Here is a 21,384-nt window from a genome sequence, read left to right as displayed (position 1 = left end):
TTGGACTTTCCCCTACAGATTCATCTTAACCAGTTTGTTAACTTACTCAATCGTTTGAGTTTAATGCACCTTGTACAGTCGTAATCAGAACTCCGCCAAAAAAGTATTCCTTTTCATTTGAATGGTTTCCTCTGTAAAACAAACCACAGACCACCCTCAAAAGTTAGTACCACATTGTTCAAAACAATCAGGCGAACACTACCGCAAGAAACTATTGCTTGAACTGAACGTTCGTAGTCGCACTTTGGGATCTTTTGCACTGATTTAGAAGTTAGAACTAATTGGCCCATATTGTGACGACATCATTAATAGTAAGTTCAACCTCGTTCAAGGGCTTAAAAGGTTGGAAAGCACTGTTTAACGGGGGAGGGGGGGGGGGGGTTCATCCGATCCGTTGACTTAACAGTTTGCAGACCACATAAATGACCTTCCGATTAGAGAACTAGTACGACTTTCAAATTTCAAATCAATGACGTCCCCAGAACTCTCGCTCCTTCCCGTTGTTTACCACTGAGATAAGAATACCCTAGAAACAAGATTGGAGTGTCAAGCGGTCATCTAAACCACGCAAACTAGATCTGAAAAGTCGTACTGGAACTCAATCTCGGATTCGTTGTTAAATCTCATGTTCCCAACATGATAACAATTTGAAAGTGGGATTTGAAAGGCTTAATAAAATCTCTGTCGTTCAAGGCTAGCACGCCCTCAATTCTGTTTCCCGTTCGATCGACTCTGCCGAGGAGCGAGAGACAGTGAATCCTGCTTTTGTAACGTATACAGCTCGCCTCCCACGATTGGGTTGCTCCAAATCCGATTACGCGGCTTTAATCCAGATTATGTGAAAGATAACTTCTTAAAGGGGTTAATTACTTTTTGCTTATATTTAATCAATCAAATTTTGTCATTTGTGTTAAAGCCAAAACAAAACTACAAAAGCTACAATAAAATCTTCAGTGTAAAAGACGGTGCCTTCCTAATAAGAGGGTATTTTGGCGCAGTTTATGACTATGCAGGAAATACAGAACTTAGCAAGTGCTATTGAAAACCAAAAAAAGGGGTAAGCACGCTTTTTCAGAGATAATTGATAATTCTAAAAACCTTTAAAAATGGATGAGAGTATATGACATTTTTTTCCAAAATTGAAAACTTATATAATTTACTCTGAAAATTGGTAGTTACCTACGCCTGATTTCTTTTTGAAATCTAACAATCCCACTTGCCGTAAGATCTGCTTCTCCCGCGTAGTCATAAACCGCACAAAAATACCTTTGTCCTGTTGTGGTGGCACCATCCTTAAAGAAGCCCAAGTTTTTCTAACCATCCCAAGATACGCAGAATGTATGCGAAGTAGCAAAGCGAGGCACCATCGTTAATTAACTCATAAAGTCGGCTTTGGATGTTCAAAATACTCGGATAAACTACTTAGCAAGACCTCAAAGGGAAAAAAAAGGCGAAACTTTGAATTCATTCAGTTTAATGACTGTTAAACGAAGATTTCGTTTGGAGTTAAGATACCTTAAACTTAACCTAATTATAAACTAGCAGAGAAAAAGACTTTTAGAAAGATGTTCAGTCAACGGCGGAGTTTGTTCTCGAATCCGAGTAACCTTACTCTAATCAGCTTACTTAATTCTCTAAGACGACACTAATCACGAATTAGTTTAAAATCTCGCTTTGCATGTCTTCTTTGTTTTGCTTTTGAAATCGTCTTAGCCAATCAAAGAATCAACAAAGCACGTGCAAATTATAAGCACGAGGCTTTTTTATCGCCTCGACGCGTTCAATAGAGACTAGCACGACTTTGCTATTGATTTGTCTAACAATAGAAAAACAATCTGAAGTGTCTAGAAACACTTATGAACATGAACAAATAACAAAAGACAATTCCTTTTGCTACAAGGCTTGGCAATGTTTTAATTCTCTTGTGGATCTAGAGAGTTGCGAAACATCCAAGTGCGCGTGCGAGGGAACAAAGACTGTACAGAAAAAGAGACAGGGTCTGTCGCGTGACCACACGTACGCGCGCGTGTTCCTCGCCTTGTTGGACAAAGAAGAGTTCATCCATTCATAATTGCTTTGATCTCCGGCAGAATACTGATTTACGTTAAGCGGAAAAAATACGTTTACTTTTTATAACTTCGTCCAATGTACCAACCCTGGGAGTTCATTAATCAACTGACAGCGTGGTAGAATTTGCTGAATGCATGTAGTAGTTATTATTTTTGTATGATTTGTAACAATATTACCACGTGCGGTGAGTAAGCACTTCATAAACATGTCGCGGTTTATTGTGAGGTTCGCCTGCATTAGATTTTAAATTAGCATTCATCTGATTGTAGTCTCTTCAACACTGAAAAAAAGCTTCCGTAACCTAATAAAACGAATAACAACCTTTTTATTTCGGTTTTGATCATAAAAAGCAACCGGAAAAATCTAAAGCAGCTTTCACTTTTGCACGCGGTGAAGCGGGGGGTGTTTCATTTGAATTTAATTATTTTGTGGCCGTTAATATTTTTAACATAACTTGTTGGGGTCTAGCCGCAAGCACCTATCCAAACTTCATTAAGTCTGAATAACACCCTGTATAGCTTGAACAAGTACGTACATCGCTTAGGTTTAATAACACGGACGCCAGCTAAAACTGGGAGACATACGAACAAAATCACGTCACGTTTTATCAGTAGAATTGCACTCCGGCGTCGACAGCAGTTTATATTCGATCAAAAATTACCAGAAATTTAATTTACATTACAAACAGCGAATGTACAAAAAGAAAAAGACATTTAGCGGAAACAGTACAATCTTGTTAAAGTCTGATTTTCGGGATCAGAAACTGAAAGCATTCATTTTGAACAAGTTCCAAATAGCGTCTATGTATGGCTTTGGGCTGTTTAGTTTTTGTTGTCAAGGAAACTGGCCATATTTTAGGTCGTATTGGTACATGTATAATATTGTGTGTGATAATAAAAAATGTTCATGAATGGCCACTTAAGTCGCTGTGGTATTCTCACGGATATTTATAGATAAAACCCACAATTCCGACCGAAACCATTTTTAATTAGCATTCACGATTTTCTTCTCTCAAGAGCGGTGTTTTTTTCCGATCATTATAAAGAAGTGTAGGTGAGTACTCAAGTGCCAAAAATTATTTATACTTCTGAAAATATTTACATTACTTGAAAGGTTATCCTAGAAAACATGTCTGAACATATCGAATTCACTGCTGTCGACTCGTGACTTCCCAGAAGTGCAGTGAGCAGATAATTGCTAGGCGACGCAAAGCGGCGTACATGCAAGTATAAAAACGCCCAAAAGCTGGCGTCTTGGTTACGATCCGAGGACAGCTGTACTAGAGCAAAGCGTTTTAACAATGACGGCCAGTTTATAATTAAATTCCATGTTCTTCAACTGACGGGAACACACAGAGCGAATGTGCTTTTAATGAATAAAGGGTTGATAATCCTCCCCTCACCAGTTTCATTTTGAACAGGTGGTAAGCCTATTGTTTACGAGTTTGAATAACGTGGTCGCTTTTTCTAAACTAATTTGAGTTTTCTTTTTCGCATCCGGCAGTAAATTTTCTTACTGTGTCGGGCAATTCTCTAAAATCGTAAAGATGTGCTATCATTGTATAGTAAAAGAAAGAAATGCGTGTTGTTTAATTTGGAGCGTCGACCGTTCTGCACAGTCTAAGTTACGATTCAATTATGACTTTAAATGTTTACTCTATGACAACTTTGCGACGTATAGATGTCAAAGCAAAACGCAAAGATAACAGGATAATGACTGTGAAGAAGCTAAGATTAGACTTTGCTGAACAGTTTTGCATTAGAATTGAAGAAAAACAATGTCTGCGCCATACTGTTGTGAAAAACAAGATGACCGTTCCTGAATCCGCAAATCGTTCATGTATCGGAGGCCAAAAGCGTGACCAATTCAACACAGCCATGCAACAGTTATTTTATTCTGATGAACAGAAACAGTTTAAGTTTTAAAATGACCAAAACGGAATATGCATAAATTCTCTAACCCGAAGATCGTTTGCATGTTTGAATTTCTCGATCAAAAGCGTCGCGTCTGACGGCAGAAGTGCCCATGGCATTGCAGCCCATATTTTTAAGTACGAGTTTCTCGGCGTTGGTTCTAATACAAGCTATCACGTGTCGAGGAAGATGAAAATTTCTTGAAAACTGCCAAAACATTTTTTAATTTCTAAGGATTAAACTCGATGTTTCCTTCAAATCCCCTGAGGGAGTAACATTTGATTGATTGATTCTAAAATTTTTGCTAATGGCTTGGCACGGTGAAGAACTTTCATGATAATCACCTTGGTTAGTTATCTTCAGCACTGACGGATTAAACCAAGTAAAATACTTGCCTGAGTATCCCGATTACGGGAGATAGAAAGCCAGTGAAAAATTCACGCAATCTTTGCTGCGAAACTAGCCCTTACTAAAACACATTGTACCACGGTAATATTTTAAACATTCAACTATACTAGGTCTTTCCCACTTTGTTCCGATGTAGTCTTGAAAGCTTGGCTATACACTAAAATGTTTCGTTCAAATATTGGCTTGTTATGTCTAGAAACTGATGGGCCTTTTTGTTTTGTTTTTCAGGCTCTCTTTAAAACTGACATTTTTCTCCGGTTCAACAGTTGAAGCCGTTTTATTGTCAGTAAGGGATTCTTGCCAACTCGCGCTTTCACACAAATTAATCTCTCTCTGACGCGCCCTTGAAAATTAAAATCACATTTTCTGGGGGGCTGAATCTTATTTGACAAATATTTATCATTTCTCCGACCAACTTTAGTGTTGAATTATTTATTTAGTTTGTCAAGAGCGAAACACCAAGTTAAGTCTTTTAGCAAACACGATGATGAAACGTTGGAAAACACAATGGTGATACTAACAGCGTCCTCGTATCGCTTAGAAACCTAAAAGCTTGGTCGAATTTTATTTCCATATTACCAATGCCATAGAAACATTGACGCTATATCTCCATTTGGTTTTGAAAACAACCTCGGCTACGCAAACCCCGCTATTAAAGTCGTTTGCTCGGGAATAAAACAACACCATAACATTTTTAGCCGAATTTTGTTTTTATACTGCAAATCATTTAGCTTGGCATTCTCCCTTTCGCGAGAGAATTGGTTCTCAATAATTGCAAGCATAATTAGATATTCATAAAAAATGTAAAACTCTTATTCTATGAATAAAATAATTGACGACACTCAACGCGTATTGGCCCTTTGGTCGCAAACATTTATTAACCCATGAGTGAGTCAGGATCTTTTTAATAATTTCAAGTTAAAATTTTCGCTTGTTGGGTTCCGTTTACGCTGAATCGGGGCTTCTTTTGTCCTATTTTTGTGCTGAGGGGATCAATTTTCAGTTTCGCACTGAATGAGCAAGGAAATATAACATATTAAATATCATACTAAAACAATTTGGCGGTCTGCCTTATTGTGATTTAGTTTTTAGAGCGCCAGAGGTGATATTTCTAGTAAACACTAATTTCTTTTCAACGACCAAAAACCACCCGCGCGCAGCTTTCAAAGGACTTCTTCAAAAGATGAACAGTTAAAAAATATCAACGTCTGCTTTTGCTCTGTAACTCGGGGAAAGCTTTATTAGCCATTTAGAATGCGAGTTCTTATTAATGGGACCGAAAACAGAATATTAGCTTTTAACAAAAACATTGGCCGCCATAAATTAGTGGTTTGAAAGTGGGTAATATCGGTCATAAGGAAACTCCAATTTTGGCGGCAAAGTGGATTCGGACGCTTGTTACTATAGAGACAAGTCCATGGCTTGACGTTACCTCGGTTACCAGCCCTCCTGTTCCAATGTCCCCTCACCGTCCTTCGTCATATCATTTCATTTTACTACCAATGTGAGACACTTAGCTTGATCGACTCCGGTCAGTGGGGATTGTTTCGTAACCTGTCTTATCTCAGCGTCAAAGGAAGAGCTTTGATTTTTCTTGTCGTTGTCAGTTGACGAGGTAAATTTTCGAAAATCTCAGTTGCTTCTTCGATGTCGTCATTCGCCGAACGTCGTGCTCGAAAGAACGGTTATTGCTCATGTGTTGTTGTACATATTAACGGAGTGTTGTTTCTCTGGCATGTTTCAGCCCCGTTCTCCACCACTACGAAGGTGAAGAAGTAGCAGAAGGCTTCAACGATGAACTGAAGAGGACAACTAGCTGTTTTGAGGTGGGCATTTTCGTATTAATTGTCATGTGATCTTTTTAGTTTCACAGTGGCTCCATAGCCACGTTGTAGAGTGTGAGGAATCGTTGTGACCAAAACCAGCACTTAGCCCCCGTAATTCAAAATCACTGCTCAGTTCCTTGTAGTAAATGTTTTTATTGAGAGACCATTGTCTCAAATACTGTGAAAAGTGAAAGATTTTTTAGCAGAATCATCGCCAAGAATGAAATTTCCTCAATGGCCCTGTGTTTTTGTGCCGCTCCATGTTTCAATGGCATGGCCTGCTGATTCAGTGCGTTATCGGCGAGAAGAATCAGTACCTTTGGAAAGTCAAACACCAAAGTTTGATAAATCCTGATTAACTAGAAAGTCATGCCAACATATGAGTACTGTTTGTAATGAATATCTTGCTCTTTCACACGTGTGTTCTGCGAGCACATTGTCCGATCGTTCGCAATTCAAAGAATATTGTTACGCGAAAAAATTCCGTCGAGTTGTAAAAACTCCCATTTCAGTTTCGCTGGTGCGATTCTTTCAGTTCTCTCGCCTGACAAAACGGCAATTATCAAGCATTATTCTACTCGTGTTATGGTTCAGTTTTAGTGTGGGAAGTGGCGAGGATGTCCTTTGGGACTTGAGTTTTATTCTTTACGGATATTGCAAATTGTGTGTATTCTATTGTAGAATGATTCTGCGGTGCGGATTGTTATCAAAGGAATCATTGGACCGGATTTTGTTCGAACTAGGAGTTTGGCGCTGTTTTTGAACTCGACGAAAGAGTAATTTGCAGCGATTTTCAGAAGACCTCCGCTATTTTCTCGCTATTTCTTTGTCAAGCCTTTGTTTTGCAGATCGTAAAATTTCAATATATTATTAAATCGGCCGCATGGCGGCACGGTGTTATTAGCAACAACAGGTACGAACGCTTTCGAAGATATTTGCTTGGAGATTTTGATTTATTAGCAAACGCTGTCCTTCCAGTCTGGAGAGTCACAAAAGCACCTCCTACAGTCGAGGTGACTTGTAACTTTTGGAGTTTTTGTTCCCCGATGTCTCGTTCCTTCGCAGAAAATAAAAAGAATTTTTAATATAGATAAATAAATCATGAACCATGTTTTTCATTCAATGTGTAGGAAGCTGACTTGAGTTTCAAAGTGTCAAGAATGCACTTTTATGTCAGATACCTCAGTAAACTTTGAAAAAAATCGACCGTCGCATCCTGTTCAACATCTGTAGCGAAAGCTGCGAGCAAGCTTCACTTTCGGCGATGTTTTTGTAATTCAATCCACTATGGGGTGTTTTTAAATTTCTCTGTACATGTAGCTTGTGGGTAAAGCAATTGTTTTGAATAGATTTTGAAAAGCCCTGAAACAATATCGATCAACCAATTTGTTTCAGAAATACATATTATAGAATCTTTTCCTTCTCCCATTTCGCGCATTCACACATTCCGTGCGGTGGACGTTTTATGACTTGAAGATTTGAGGAACTACCCTTTGCTATATATTCACATTCATTAATTTTCTTGGAACCCGAAAGGCAGAGATGACACACACAAAATTGTTTTTTGGAAACAACTTTTCATCCCAGCTAACTACAAGATTAAAATGCGTGCTGGAATTTTATTTAGAACGCGAGTTAATTTTAATAATATTTATTTTTTCTTCGTCGCCAAGATGCTGAACCATTTGTAATTTCCATATGTTGGCGAGATAAAACTAATCGATGACATATTGTGAAAAGATTTTTTGCATTCATGAATAGCTTAGCATTTTTTGTCCTAACGAAAATTTCTCTTGAAGTGATGAATAAACTTTGCTTTCTATTTTATTGACGAAGTCAACAACATGGCTTGTAAGAATTTGAACTTCTGTCTTGGAAAATAACTAAAACACACTTTGTTAGAAAACTTGAAAGAACCAAGCTAATTACCGTAATATAATAATACAACCAATCCGAATTAAGCTGCAAAATTAGTTTAAAAGCAAAGCACTAATTATTCTCAACAGAAGACATTTTCCGTGAGATTGAATTAGGGTTCAGCCACCGCACCTTTGTGTTTGTTTACATCCATGAATGAAAATAGTCCAGTAATTACTTTTAAAAGCTAAAATGTGTGCGTAACGTAGTGAGTCAATACCTCGTTTCTCCAATAATATTTTTTCGTGGAAATTGCTTCCATTTTTTTAACACTTCTTTTTAGCAAAATTTGATAACAAACATTTTCATGAAAAGAATGCAAGCTAATTTGCCCTGTGGTTAAAATTTTTGGTTGATTTCCATTTTAATATGTATAACCTTTTAGAAAACATCATACATTTTTAGATAAATTTTTATTAGGATTGCCTTCATAAATATGCAGCTCACTACATTTCATGCTAATTTTGACGATTTCTATCACATGAGGCAGACATGAGGTTTTTATTTTCATTAAAGGTGGTTTTGTTTTAGTTACCTTGGTGCTGTTGCCGTAGTGATAAACCAGTAGCTGTAAACACTAAGAAAGTTATGAATAAAGGTGTTTTATTCGCAATCACATAAAAAAATATATGAAGAAAACAGTCTAGTTCCTGGTGGGTATGAAAACCATCACATTAAGAGCGGCTTTTATTTTACGAATGAATGAATGTCTTATAACGATGGCGTGACTCATTTTTAGCTGTTTGAAACACCAAGAGAAATTAAAGGTCATGGTGGTAATGATGATTACTGTTTAGTGCTGCTATAATTTGTGAAAAATAAAATGGGGAGTTTTCACCATGCATATGTAATTTCTCCTCACGTTCATCAATATTTCTTTTGGTACCAGTTGGGAGAATTTACTTAACCAATCGAGACATACATTGTTATATCTTTGATCATTTACATGGTATACATGGATTACAAGGCATAGCACCAGCTGATTTGTGAAGCATACAGTTGTGAAGAGTACAAGATGATCAACGAACGAAATGCTTTGAAATTCTCACAACTTAAGTTTTAAACTAGTTTTCCAGACCCGGATAAAGTACGGAAAATGATGTTAAAGTCTGGAGTTTGTTAAAGCTGAAATAAGTGATTAACTTCTAAGTGAAATCTTTGTCAGAGTTAAATTTCGTTTAAATTTCATCTTAGCCAAAATGTTTAATCGCAGAATCGTGACAACTCTCTCTCCCTACCCTACCCCCTGACATCACTATCTTGAAGTCATTTAACTCATAGCCTTGAGTCTGGAAAAAGAAAATAATGGTTTGCAAAAAGTATGGAAAGTCTTGAAGTTTGCATACAAAAGTGTGTACATACAAAAGTCTTGAATTTTGCATAGACAAGTATGTACGTACCAGGTGCATAGCAACTAAAAGGTTAGACAACTTTGATTTGTCACTCCTTAGGTCTGTGATTTGCTCCTAGGAGTGTGTCCATTGTGTTAAGCATGATCATTTGTGTCTGGTTTACACAGCTCTCTCAACAAAAGTTCACAGCCAATATTTTATCTGTTGAGTATTTCGTAGGGAAGTTAGATTCCATGTCACCTGTATTTACTTTTCAAAGCATTATATCTGTCCCTGCTAAAAGTTTTCAAGCCTAGGCAACAGAATTTAGCAATATTAGTATGTCTGAGTTTATGTTAACAATGTTTACTCAGATATGAACAATCACAACATGACTATATTGTGCAATAGATTTCATTGGAATTAAGTCACACTGAAAGATTTAATCCACAGGCTTCTATCTTTGAGAAGTCCCAGGGAGAGGGATTTACCTTTCAGAATTTTGGGTTGGGATTGTGCAAACTGAGGATGGTCCTAATTTTGTATTTTAGACCAACAATGTAATTTTAACACCCATAAAATATTCCTGCAGGCTTTACAGAAAAATCATTACCTATTCAGCATAAATTGTGGGCAGTAGCAAAAAACAAAATTATTTTTGACCAGAATGATCAAAATTTATAACCATAAATGGATTAAAATGGTACCATGTATACTGAGTTCATGCAATAAATAGTGTAATACTTATACCAGGAAGTATGTACATGTACTCTTCCATCTCATCTGGACCTAGAAACACACTGACTGGCTGTAAGTTTGACTTTGGTATAATGAATTTATTTTTCACCAAGTTAAAGAAATACTAAGCTTACCAGAACAAACTTTGTTTTTTTCTAAATTCGAAGGCTTTGCCATATTTTATGTCTGTGAGTCATCACAGGAATGTATATTAATCTTAATTGTGCCGTACATCTTGGCAACTGAGTTGTGTCAAACGCAGTTGTTAAGGCTTTTGTTTTTTACTTAGGAACATGTTTCTTATTGAGCAAAAAATTGACAGAATAAAACTAATAAAATTCGTAACTTATTAAAAGGCAATGGTCTTTATTAAAGATAAATCTTCTGTCATTTTCCATCACATGCATTTTGATTGCGAATATTTGGTGCGCAAATGAGGTTTTCTATCAACGTGCTGTTAAGTATGTGTTTCATGATCATGTTTGATGGTTCAAGAAAAACATTTGCTAAATGTTAGGGATTTTTATTATTTTTTATTAAGAATGCATGGTGGACCTGGATTTTGTCATGACTTCTGAATATTTGTTCATTAAGTAAATCTATTCTAATTTAGATTGTGATGTCGCTTGCTCTCTTCCTTGTCTGTTGAACCTTGGGAGCGAGTGAAGCATATCGTCTTCTTTCAGTTACAATGGCTATATTTGTCTTATTGTGTATGACATAAAGGCAAGATATTTCCAGAAGGTTTTGTTTTATTCAAAAGCGCTGTAGCCCATTGTTCATATCATTGAAGTGAAATAGCTGGGTTCGGATGTGACAATTAGTTGTAGGAACCAATGCCTAGAGCTATATACAGTTTGTCTATACAGTTTGATTGTATATTTGTCTTATTGTGTATGACATAAAAGCAGGATATTTCCAGAAGGTTTTGTTTTATTCAAAAGCGCTGTAGCCCATTGTTCATATCTTTGAAGTATTAAAATAGGTGGGTTCAGATGTGACAATTAGTTGTAGGAAGCAGTGTTGCCTAGAGCTATATACAGTTTGAGAGCAATTAAATGAGTTATTAAAAAGTTGTCGATCATGCTTTGCAAAAAGGCATCAAAGTTAATGGCAGAGGAGCATAGATGTTCATTGAAGATAAACTAAGTGAATCAAAACGTGGCCTTTCCTGTATGTTTATTTAAAAGTAACACTAGCTTACAACTGGAATCTTGACAGAATCCTTCATTCTGTCTTGCAAAATATCAGAACAAATCTCTGAAACACCAGACAAGCAGTCTGCTCCTTTATCATGCATTCCTAAGAGTAGTATTCTTTTAGATTTTAATCCACAGACACAACTGTTGGAGACGCATGCTTAAAATATTGCTTGATAAGAGGCCGATTTTGCAAGAGAAAGGAGCTAATTAACATTAGTTTATCTTACGACATGCTGAGATTTGAATTATGTGACGCTTGTTTAAAAGGACGCCAATCTCAAAGTAGCATTATTTTGCTATTTGCACCAATGTGTCTTTTCTTTATTATGCAGATTTAGAATTCACTGCACTTTCCTTCTCAACATGGCTCCGTTTTCAGTTTTAAATGTCTCGCATGTTATTCTCCCACGGAAATTCAATCCCATCTTGTTAACAAAATGGGATCAGCTGAGATTTAAAAGTCAGATCACGGGTATTGATTACAACAACAAATGATTTGCCTAATCCTGTTTCCAGATGTCGGATATATGTAAATGCAATAAGTGTTGTAACTTTTGAGTGTGTGGATGAAATCCTGATGAACTGAAAGTTACAAAGCAGTACTTTCTTGTAGTGCTGTTTATTGTGCAATGTATAAGTTTTTTTTTTTTTTTGAGTTTAATTTGTGGATGGAATCCTAAAGTGTGACCATTAAAATGAAAGCTACTGAGGAGTTCTTTTCCTCTGATGATGTTCATTTAATGCTGTACAGTGTACAAGTTGGGTTTTACTCTTTGTCCGTGGATATAGATGAGAACAATTCAAGTAATAAAATATTTTATGCAAAAGTACTTCACTTTTGTGATACTGTTTTCTCTCCAGAATTTTGGAAAGAAAAATTTGCCAGGACAGATGTAGTCACATGGTAATCTGTTTTGTGTCATAATTTTTTTTATTGTCAAATATAGGTATTAAATATGTTTTCAGTGGGTCAGGTAAATATTAAAAATAAAGTATGACTTGCAATGGCGAAATTGCGAAATATTCCTCTTGCATCCATGATATCTTAGAATTTGTATCAGTTGTGGTTTTGTGGGTTACACATAAATCCAATGTGAGATGTCATCGAACAAGAAACTTGATTACCTTAATTCATTTTAATTTTCAATGTGCATGATTATAAATACAAAGTTGAAAAAAATTCTTTCATCTGCTTGCATATTTGCACAGTTAAAAGGAAGTGTTGTTCCATCCTGTATGCACTGAATGTGCCTAATATGGAAACAGATGTTTTAAACATAATTTTAAGTCAGTAAATGATACTGCTGACATTGATTGCATAATGGGTGACCTCCCACCTTCTGTAAGCTTTGTAGGTATGTGCGTCAGATTACTTCAAAATAGAATGTTGATTTTACTGCTCTGTAGACAAGGATAAATTCTGCCGGCAGAATACGGCAAAATTAAGTAACAAAATAGATGTGCAGATGTACATAACAATATTATTACAAGAAATTAAAAAAAAAAAAAAAGAATTCAATCCCTTTTGTGCTGATAATTTGCTGTTGTGGCAATTTCTATATACCTCTACATATCTGTTGGATGTTCCTTTTTGAGACAACACTTTCACCACAATTTTGCTACATAAGGAATACTTATCAATAAGCACTAATTTATTGTTCTGAGTAAGATTCGAGCAACAATTTGTCACGTGAGCAGAAATTTAAACAGAATGTGCGATTTTTATTAGCATTGCTGGCACTGGCAGATAACACCAATTTACGAGCAGAGTTCATTCAGGCCTAACTACTGTAAAGTCGTTACTTTTGGATTTAGCATCCAACAACTATCATTTCTTATGGGTTGCTAAAATGTCATTTGTGTAAGGACTTCTCAATAAAATCTTGTTTAATGAAAAATTCTTTTGAATACACTGTAGTTCGTTTTCTTTCAGTAAAAAGTTTAAGACATTCACCATCATTGTCTCCGGTTAGTTGTGTTTGTGGAGCATTAGTTTAATATTTTTTCAAACTGAACCTATTTACTTTGGGTAAATTGTGTTGGTTAAAAAGTGTTAATCCGTAAACATACCTATTGTTACATGTTACGTACCTGCACTGAACTGACAGGGACCCTTTTTGCTATTTATTTGATATCTGTAAAGTCCTACTGCTACTTTTTTGTTGGGCAGGTTGGGGGTCAATGGTTTGTTAACGTTATCATGGTATCTTAGTTTGAAATACAGAGGTCCTGTAGTGTAGTCCCCCCCCCCCCCTCCCACTCTCCAACTACATATGGAGCTACATGTATATTGGAATTTTCAGAAGGGTAAAGGGCCATTTAGACGGTACGATTTTGCCTACGATTTGTCGCATGCGACACACTTACGCCTTGCCTACAACACGAATCGCATCTTGTAAATCAACCTACAACATCCTTACGACAGAGGCACACAACACGAAAAATGTCGTAGGATTTTAAAACATGTTTTAAAATCCTACGACAATCGTAGGTAAAGGCAATGTTGAGTGGCGAAAGTTGTGTACGATTTTTACATGACGCAAGCAGCGCACGCTCTGGAAATCGCATGCGACAGTTGTAAGAGAAAATCGTACCGTCTAAATTGCCCTTAAGAGGTCTTAGATAAAATCCCCTTTGCCTAAGAAAAAGTTCAAGGAGCCCACAAGGCCAAAAACCAAGAAATTAGGAGCCCAACCTGTGAAAATGTTAGGTGCCGCTTAAAAAAATTTGGGCACCCAAAGCAATTACAATTTCTTGGGTGCACCAGGCTACCTTGCTCCTGTTAGGCAGCTGCCTTTGGGGAGTATCCATGGTTATTTTTCTGGAGAAACTCATTCCAACAATCAACATGGCTCTGAAACAGCAACATGAAGGGAAGGAATGGTCATGTACAACAGAGCTGGTACACGATGATGTGACAGCAACAACAAGTTAGGAACAAATTCGAGGGTAACTTATGCCCCATTCACACCAAGGCTTAAACACGTTTAAAAGCTGTTTAGTTAAACACAGTTTAAAATTGTTTCCTTCATAAAAGCTGCTTTAGGGTTTTTGTCGACTACAGAGTTAGCCCAAATGAAGGCATAAGTTAAAGTTTACTTGAATCCTATGTCAAAGCCAATGGTTCAGTTTTCTGTTACCAATTTTCATTTTTGTTAAAACCCGGCGGTTTAATTAAACATGTTTTGTTGGTGTGAATGGGGCTTTAAGTTAGTAGTATTTAGAAAGATGAGAAAGTGAAAACAGTGGAAACAAAATTAACGATTTAGTATCACACTAATTGCGTTCGACGAAGGAAGAACGCTTCCTAATCTTCTGGGCTGCCTGTGATCGCATAGGTTCCCTGTGCATACAAGCGAAAGCTGACCCGTGTTTTTTCGTTCGATCGGCCGTTCACCTTTTCAGCGCCATTTTGAATGACGTCACAATTTCGTTGCGCAAAGCATTCTGCCTCGTGCTTCGCTGTGGCCAGCAGACTGTGTTCGTCTCACAACTCAAGTTTAGAGGTTTTGTTTCTTTCACTCTTCGACGAACAAGGACATATACGGGATCATTTGCGATGAGTGACAATACGGTAGCACACAGTTTTTATCCCCACGAAAGTCATGAGGTTTCTATAATAATTTTTTATGCTTGTACAAGGCTTTCAATATACTAATTAGATCGGAACATTCAAAATGTTTATCGCTTCATAGCGGTGGGATTTTTGCGTAGAGTAAGCTTACATCCAAAATGTTTATTGCTTCATAGCAGCGAAATGTTCGCGTAGAGTATCAAAAATATCTTTCTTGTTGCAAGTAAAGAGTAGTAGCAAGTAAAAGCAAATAGTGTACCGTCTCAGTAACATTTTCATCTCTCTGAATTCTTGAGGTATTTTTATACTTGTGTCTGAGATTAAGATTAGACTGCTAATTAGATCCCAACCTGAAAAATGTTTATCGCTTCCTAGAGGCGGAAATTTCGCGTAAAGTATAAAAAATACCTTTCTAGTAGCTAATAAATAGTAAGATTTAGTAACAAATGGAAATATATAGTCGATCGCCTGCGGTAGTATTTTTATCTCTGTGTTAGATTTTTATGCTTACACACGCGCATTTGGTTATCTGAGATCAAGACCTCCAATATGCTAATTAGATCTCCACAATCAAAATGTTTATCGCTTCATAGCAGCGGAATTTTTGCGTGGCGTATAAGAAATACCTTGTAATCTTGTTGTTAGTAAATAGTAGTAGCAAGTAGAAATAAAAGTATACCGTGTTGTGTTAAAGTACGTTCTTCAATGATTAAAGACGTTACGAAAATATTTTGCAAATGTCATGCAACCTTAATTTTAATTTTTCTCTGTCAGATCTGTCACGTACTTGGGTTTGCCCCGAATCTCGTAGCTTCAGGGTGGAAGAGTGAAATAATCCCTCATGCTCCAGATGTTTCTTCACCCTCAAAGTTAAGATTTCTATTTGCCCATTAACTTTGCGTTATTCAGGCTGGGTAACCAGCGGGAAAACTGTGGTTATTAATTTGGAAAGGAAACTTCAAATATTCTGTGAAGATGATGATTATTGCAATAAAGAAAAGTTGCATAAAGAGTAAAACGAACGAAATAAGTCAAATTAAAACGAACAGGAAAGTGCCCACCATATCTAAGTTTTGTCCTATGTAAGGAATCGAACGCACTCCAATAATCTGTGATTACTACTAGTATTTTACTTTAGTTTACAAAATGTGTTGTTTCTGAGTACTGTTCTATGTTATGTCACTGGCTCAAGCAAAATTGTGACATGCATATATGACAAATTTTGAAATTCAGAAAGGGCGGTGTGGACCACAAAAATGTCACCATAAGGGCTGTAACCATTAACACCTATTGCTGTTCGATACCCTTGAAGAACCTCAAGTGATGTTATGGGATCTGGATAGCTGTAGGTTACTCTTAAAGTAACAAGAATAGTACAGGTGTGAAGTTCAGTGTAACCTTTGGATAAAAACTTTAAATGGCAGTTCTTGGGCATGTACTGCTGTTTCGCTAAAGGGCGTCAATACAAGTGCAACATGTTTGCTCACAGGTCCAAAATTAGACTGCCTAATAATGATCTTGTTTAGGTTTTTTACTATTTTGGCCTGAGAAAAGAGTAATGATATTATTATAATGGTATTGTGTAAGGTGTGAATTATTTTAGAGCTCGTATAACTGAAGAAGAGTGTAGCTACAGCGTGTACATGTATGTTGTTGTCTCCCCTAAGGGTGGGTGAGTGGATGAATGGCTGTGCCATTTTTGGCATTTTCTGGAACTGATATGAAAAGAAGTTAGCAAGTAAAGATGTCACCTTGTTTCTGTTTAGCAGTATTATTAATGACCTAACTACATGTCATGTTACGCATATTTTAAGAAGTTGCCATTCCTTCAGAGCTAGGATTGCAAATTAGCAGTCTTCGAAGTGGCATTATATTTATTTAGCTGTTCTGAAATGTTCACTGGCAGCTAATTTTTAGACGTGCGCAGTGATAGTGGCAGTACATGGAAAATTGGCTCAGGTTTCGCATCACAGATGTTGTTATCTGATCAAATATGATTCCAAGGAATTGACAGTGTGTAAGCCATACTTTGGCCACTTGGCATCTGTTTGACGTCCATCTAATGGCAGTCATTCTAACTGGCCAATCAGAATACAAGATATGTGAAATGTAAAGTTGACAAGGTGCACTTAGATTCATTTTGTGTTGGCTGTGTCCAAAAGTTCCAATTTGCATTTTAATAAGGCAGTTAAAACCAAAAGTACCAGCATGCTATCAAACAGAGATAAAAAGGTTTTCATAATTTAATTTTCAAAGATAGTTTGCCAAGTGGCAACAGTTCTGTACCTTGTGTTGCAGCAACTTGCATGAAACAGAACAGATATAGTAATTTATTGCACAAAATGCTATGTTGATAACAAACAGGTGTTTTTATGCTTGTGCTTTGCAGCCAATAGTTGGTTTAAAATCAGAAGAAGACCCATTTGTTAAAAAAACTCTTATTTAATATAGCATCGCCTGGAAACTGTTAGTAGTTTTTCAAGAGAACAAACGTTTTGTCTTCGGAACTCTTTGAAGTTACGAGTCTCGTTTTAAATTTTTTTTTCTTTTTCTTGTTCTCGGCTGTGGGTTGCTTAGAGACAGATGGTAGAAATAATTATTACTATCATATCAGTTATCAGTTGTGACTGAAATCCAAAAAATTTACATGTTGTTAAATTAAATTGAGACTGGTTGACTCCAGATGAATTTTGTTCTTTGTTTAACTTGGCTTTCATGGACCATAGTTTGGCTTTCATGTATAACTGTAGGAACTGAAATATTTTTTGTCAAAGAAATCTTATGCTGCTCTTCACCAAGGTTTCAACGTAAGCTATATTAATATGAAGTGAAACAATTATTATTATTTTCATCATTTTGCCTGTTATCTGTTGATACTCATAAGTTACAAAACCATTTTTTCACGTCTGTTGCACATGTAAATTATGTACATGTAATACCAAAACTTGACTTTATCACCATAATACACAACTGCATATTGTTCATCCACAGTTGCAAACTACAGTTGTAAAGTTAACGCCTCTAGGTATTAACTGAATATAGTTTGATTACTATGCACACAACTGACCTTAATGTGTAATAATAGTTTCTTTATCAATACTTTAACATTTCTCTTGACGAAATTAAGAATTCTTATGGTAACTTGATTGCATTTTTTCAGTACTGATGTCTTCCAAGGTTGAACACAATACATTAAACATTATCCAGGAGAATGATAGTCGCACGTCTGCTAGAAATATGGTAGATTCAACATTTCAGAGGAAATGAGTTTTATCAACATAAATATTGAAGTTACCATGGCAATGCAATGACATCATTGCTCTCTCTACTTACTGCGTACATTGTAGTTGTTTTTTTTAAACATCTAGAGTCTTATTTTCAAAAATGGTGCTTGGTACTCATTGATCAGATATTTCGTTCTGTGTAAATTCGAGTTTAAAGAAAGTCTGAGAAGTTTTTGGCTGTTAAAATGAAACAAATTTAAAATAATTTAATGAAGTTGCTGTAACTTGCATTTATTAGGCTTATGGGAAATACCATATGTTTTGAGCTTACTTACGTCATCCTTATAACTACAAATGTATCAGCGAGCTTTCATGAAAAGTTAAGAGAAATTGTTTCATTTGTTTTGAAAATCTGAGCTTAAAAGGAACATGTATTTTGCTCTTGCTATATATGTTGACATAATATTCATTTATTCACCCTTCACGGGTATATTATGAACTCACAATATGACCAGCTCCCAGTTGGCTTGATAGCTCACTTGGTAGAGCACTGCACCGGCATCGCAGAGGTCATGGGTTTGAATCCCCTTCAAGCCTGAATTTTTTTCAGGCCTTCTTTTCGCAACTGTTTAAGTTGCGTAGTAACTGCGAGGATCTTTCTTCTACTGTATCTAGGTACATAGTGGAGGTGGATAATAATATTGTTCTTGTTTCTCACGGAAGATTGTTTTTCTTTTCCTCTGCAGGTTGACAATGCCACCAATACGTAAGCCGGATCTGGATAAACTGAAGTCACCTGCAAAGCCTTATCTCAGCCAATCTCTTGGTGCTTCAAGTTTCAGGACCTCATTTGATGAAAGCACTAAAGTCAACTTGAGTGCGAGCTGTTTTAGTGCCATCAGAACTGAAAAGGGTGACCCCGACGATGACTTAACAAGCCTTAATTGGCTACAAAACAATGACATTTTGAAAGGCTTTGAAGTGTCGGCCACCGTACCTCCCATGTCTCCAACAAGGGACGTAAACGGGGATCTCTTTGAGACCCCTCCCAGAGGGGGCCAGGCAAAGGGAACTTTTTCCCCGGACTCGTTAGTAAACAAACGGAAGAGCCCGTCAAAGCCGCCGTATTCTTTTTCATCACTCATATTTATGGCTATTGAGGAGGCACCCATGAAGAGACTACCGGTTAAGGACATTTACAGCTGGATTATGGAGCACTTTCCGTATTTCCGGGATGCAAGACTTGGTTGGAAGAACTCAGTGCGTCACAACCTGTCATTGAACAAGTGTTTTAAGAAGGTGGACAAGGATAAGGGACAGGTGAGTCAAGAGAAATGAAGAATCCAAATTCTCTGTACAGTGTAGTTCTAAAAAACATCCTCACCTCCCGGATGGAAGGGTTTTTTTCAAGGATGGTCACTTTACGATTTCATCCACAAACTCAAGAGTTAGAACCACCTTGTACAGCATAATAAACAGCACCACAGCAAAGTACTGCTCAGTAGCTTTCATTTGAATGGTCACCGTTTAGGATTTCATCTACAGGACTCAAAAGTTAGAATCACCTTGTACAGCATAATAAACAGCACCACAGGAAAGTACTGCTCAGTAGCTTTCATTTGAATGGTCGCACTTTAGGATTTCATCCACAAACTCAAAAGTTAGAACCACCTGTACAGCATAATAAACGGCACCACAGGGAAGTACTGCTCAGTAGCTTTCATTTCAATGGCTTTCAATGGTCACAGTTTAGGATTTCATTCACAGACTGAAAAATCATTAAACATTTTAATAATTATTACAACAAACAGTTCCATTGGAAGAAATGTACTCCTCATTCAAATGATTGTCACTTGTACAGTTGTAGACAGTCCTGAAAGCTAGCATATTTCTTGACCCAAGTATGGGCTTAACAGCTTTGGGATGGTCTGACTCAGGTGTAGTTTTATCCACAGAATGTTGGTAAAGGATCATTATGGACAGTAGATCCTGAATACAGACCAAATCTGCTGCAAGCCCTTAGAAAGACGCCTGCATTTCATCCTTATCACCATCTATTAACAACACCGCCACCATCACCAAAGAGCAATGGAACTGACAGGTACATTTACAATTTTTATGTGGAGATACGTTTTCAAACAACATTGCATCATGAGTATTGAGTGTTTAGTGGTATTGGGCAACATGGGTTTTGTTTTATTTTGTTTTCCTTATGTGGTATGCAATTTAATTTATAGGAAGTGTTTGAGTTTCAAATGTAGAAAAGATTTTTGAGGACTTCTTAAATTCTATTTTTTTTTTTTGGGGGGGGGGGGGAAGGGTAGGGGTTGAGGGGAATTTCTTCACACCTGCCTAGAATGTTTCACCAATGGCTTGAGATTGCTGTCGTGCCGACACTTTTATGGGCCTTGTTTCTGAATTACTTGGATCCACCCTTGAGAAGTAGGAGAAAGATCATTTTTATGATAACACCATGGCCAAACTGTTTCGTGCCAGCTGGCTAACTGGAGAATGTTGTAGTTGGCAAATTTTACTTCTTAGGTGTGTGATAAAGTTTAAAAAGAATCTCTTGTTCACTGCTAGTTTAGCAAATCGGGAAATTGGCTTTAACAATGTTTCCTAGCTAGTTCAGCCTTAACAGTGTCTCTGTAAAGAGTGAATGAATTTGAATTTGAGTCCTAAATGATCCAAGATTACTCTCTGGGTAAGGATTCGTCGGTTCCTTTGATGCACCTTGATCCGAGTGATCTTGGATCATTGGTTTTAGTAAAGAAACGCAAAGAAAGTGAAAATGTGTTAACATTTTTTTTTTTCTGTTGTCTTTACAGTACTCTCGGAAACAACAGTGGTGAGTAACATGGGTTTTTTTTTCAATTATTAGCATGTAATGCTTTTTCTAAAATTTACATTTCACGTGAGGTAGACACAGGGTTATCAATACACTTCGGAGAAGCTGACTTAAGAAAGAAACCAGCCAGCTATAAACAAAGCAAATTATCCTGTTGTTATTTTGTTTTAGTCATTTCAGCCAGCCATCTTGACTTAGAGACACCCAGTGAGAACATTTCAGCAAAATACTTAACATGTTGTCATCTGTGTTGCCAAATTTCTTTTTTACCCTTTTGGAGACACATTTGTGTATGCTAAAACAGACTGATCTGTTCGGAAAGGGAATTTTATT

General features: G+C 36.8%; 1 protein-coding gene across 3 annotated transcripts in view; it reads left to right on the top strand.

The window, feature by feature from the left end:
- Positions 1 to 5,838: 5,838 nt before the first annotated feature.
- Positions 5,839 to 21,384, top strand: part of LOC146455090 (forkhead box protein N3-like) — a 22,997-nt gene continuing 7,451 nt past the window's right edge. The window contains exons 1-5 of one of the 3 annotated variants that reach the window (XM_085094691.1): positions 5,840 to 6,006; positions 6,136 to 6,217; positions 18,950 to 19,523; positions 20,147 to 20,304; positions 21,032 to 21,051. In XM_085094691.1, the coding sequence (XP_084950817.1) occupies positions 18,957 to 19,523; positions 20,147 to 20,304; positions 21,032 to 21,051 (745 nt within the window). In that variant the 5' untranslated portion in view covers positions 5,840 to 6,006; positions 6,136 to 6,217; positions 18,950 to 18,956. Of the gene's footprint in view, positions 6,007 to 6,135; positions 6,218 to 18,949; positions 19,524 to 20,146; positions 20,334 to 21,031; positions 21,052 to 21,384 lie in introns of all 3 variants that reach the window. The other 2 variants (XM_085094693.1, XM_085094692.1) reach the window with 2 other exon arrangements.

Source organism: Pavona decussata, unplaced genomic scaffold (genome assembly GCF_977016875.1).
Source record: "Pavona decussata unplaced genomic scaffold, jaPavDecu1.1 SCAFFOLD_286, whole genome shotgun sequence".
Lineage (NCBI taxonomy): Eukaryota > Metazoa > Cnidaria > Anthozoa > Scleractinia > Agariciidae > Pavona > Pavona decussata.
The sequence above is the reverse complement of the archived record's forward strand: the minus strand, read 5'-3'. Positions and strand labels throughout refer to the sequence as shown.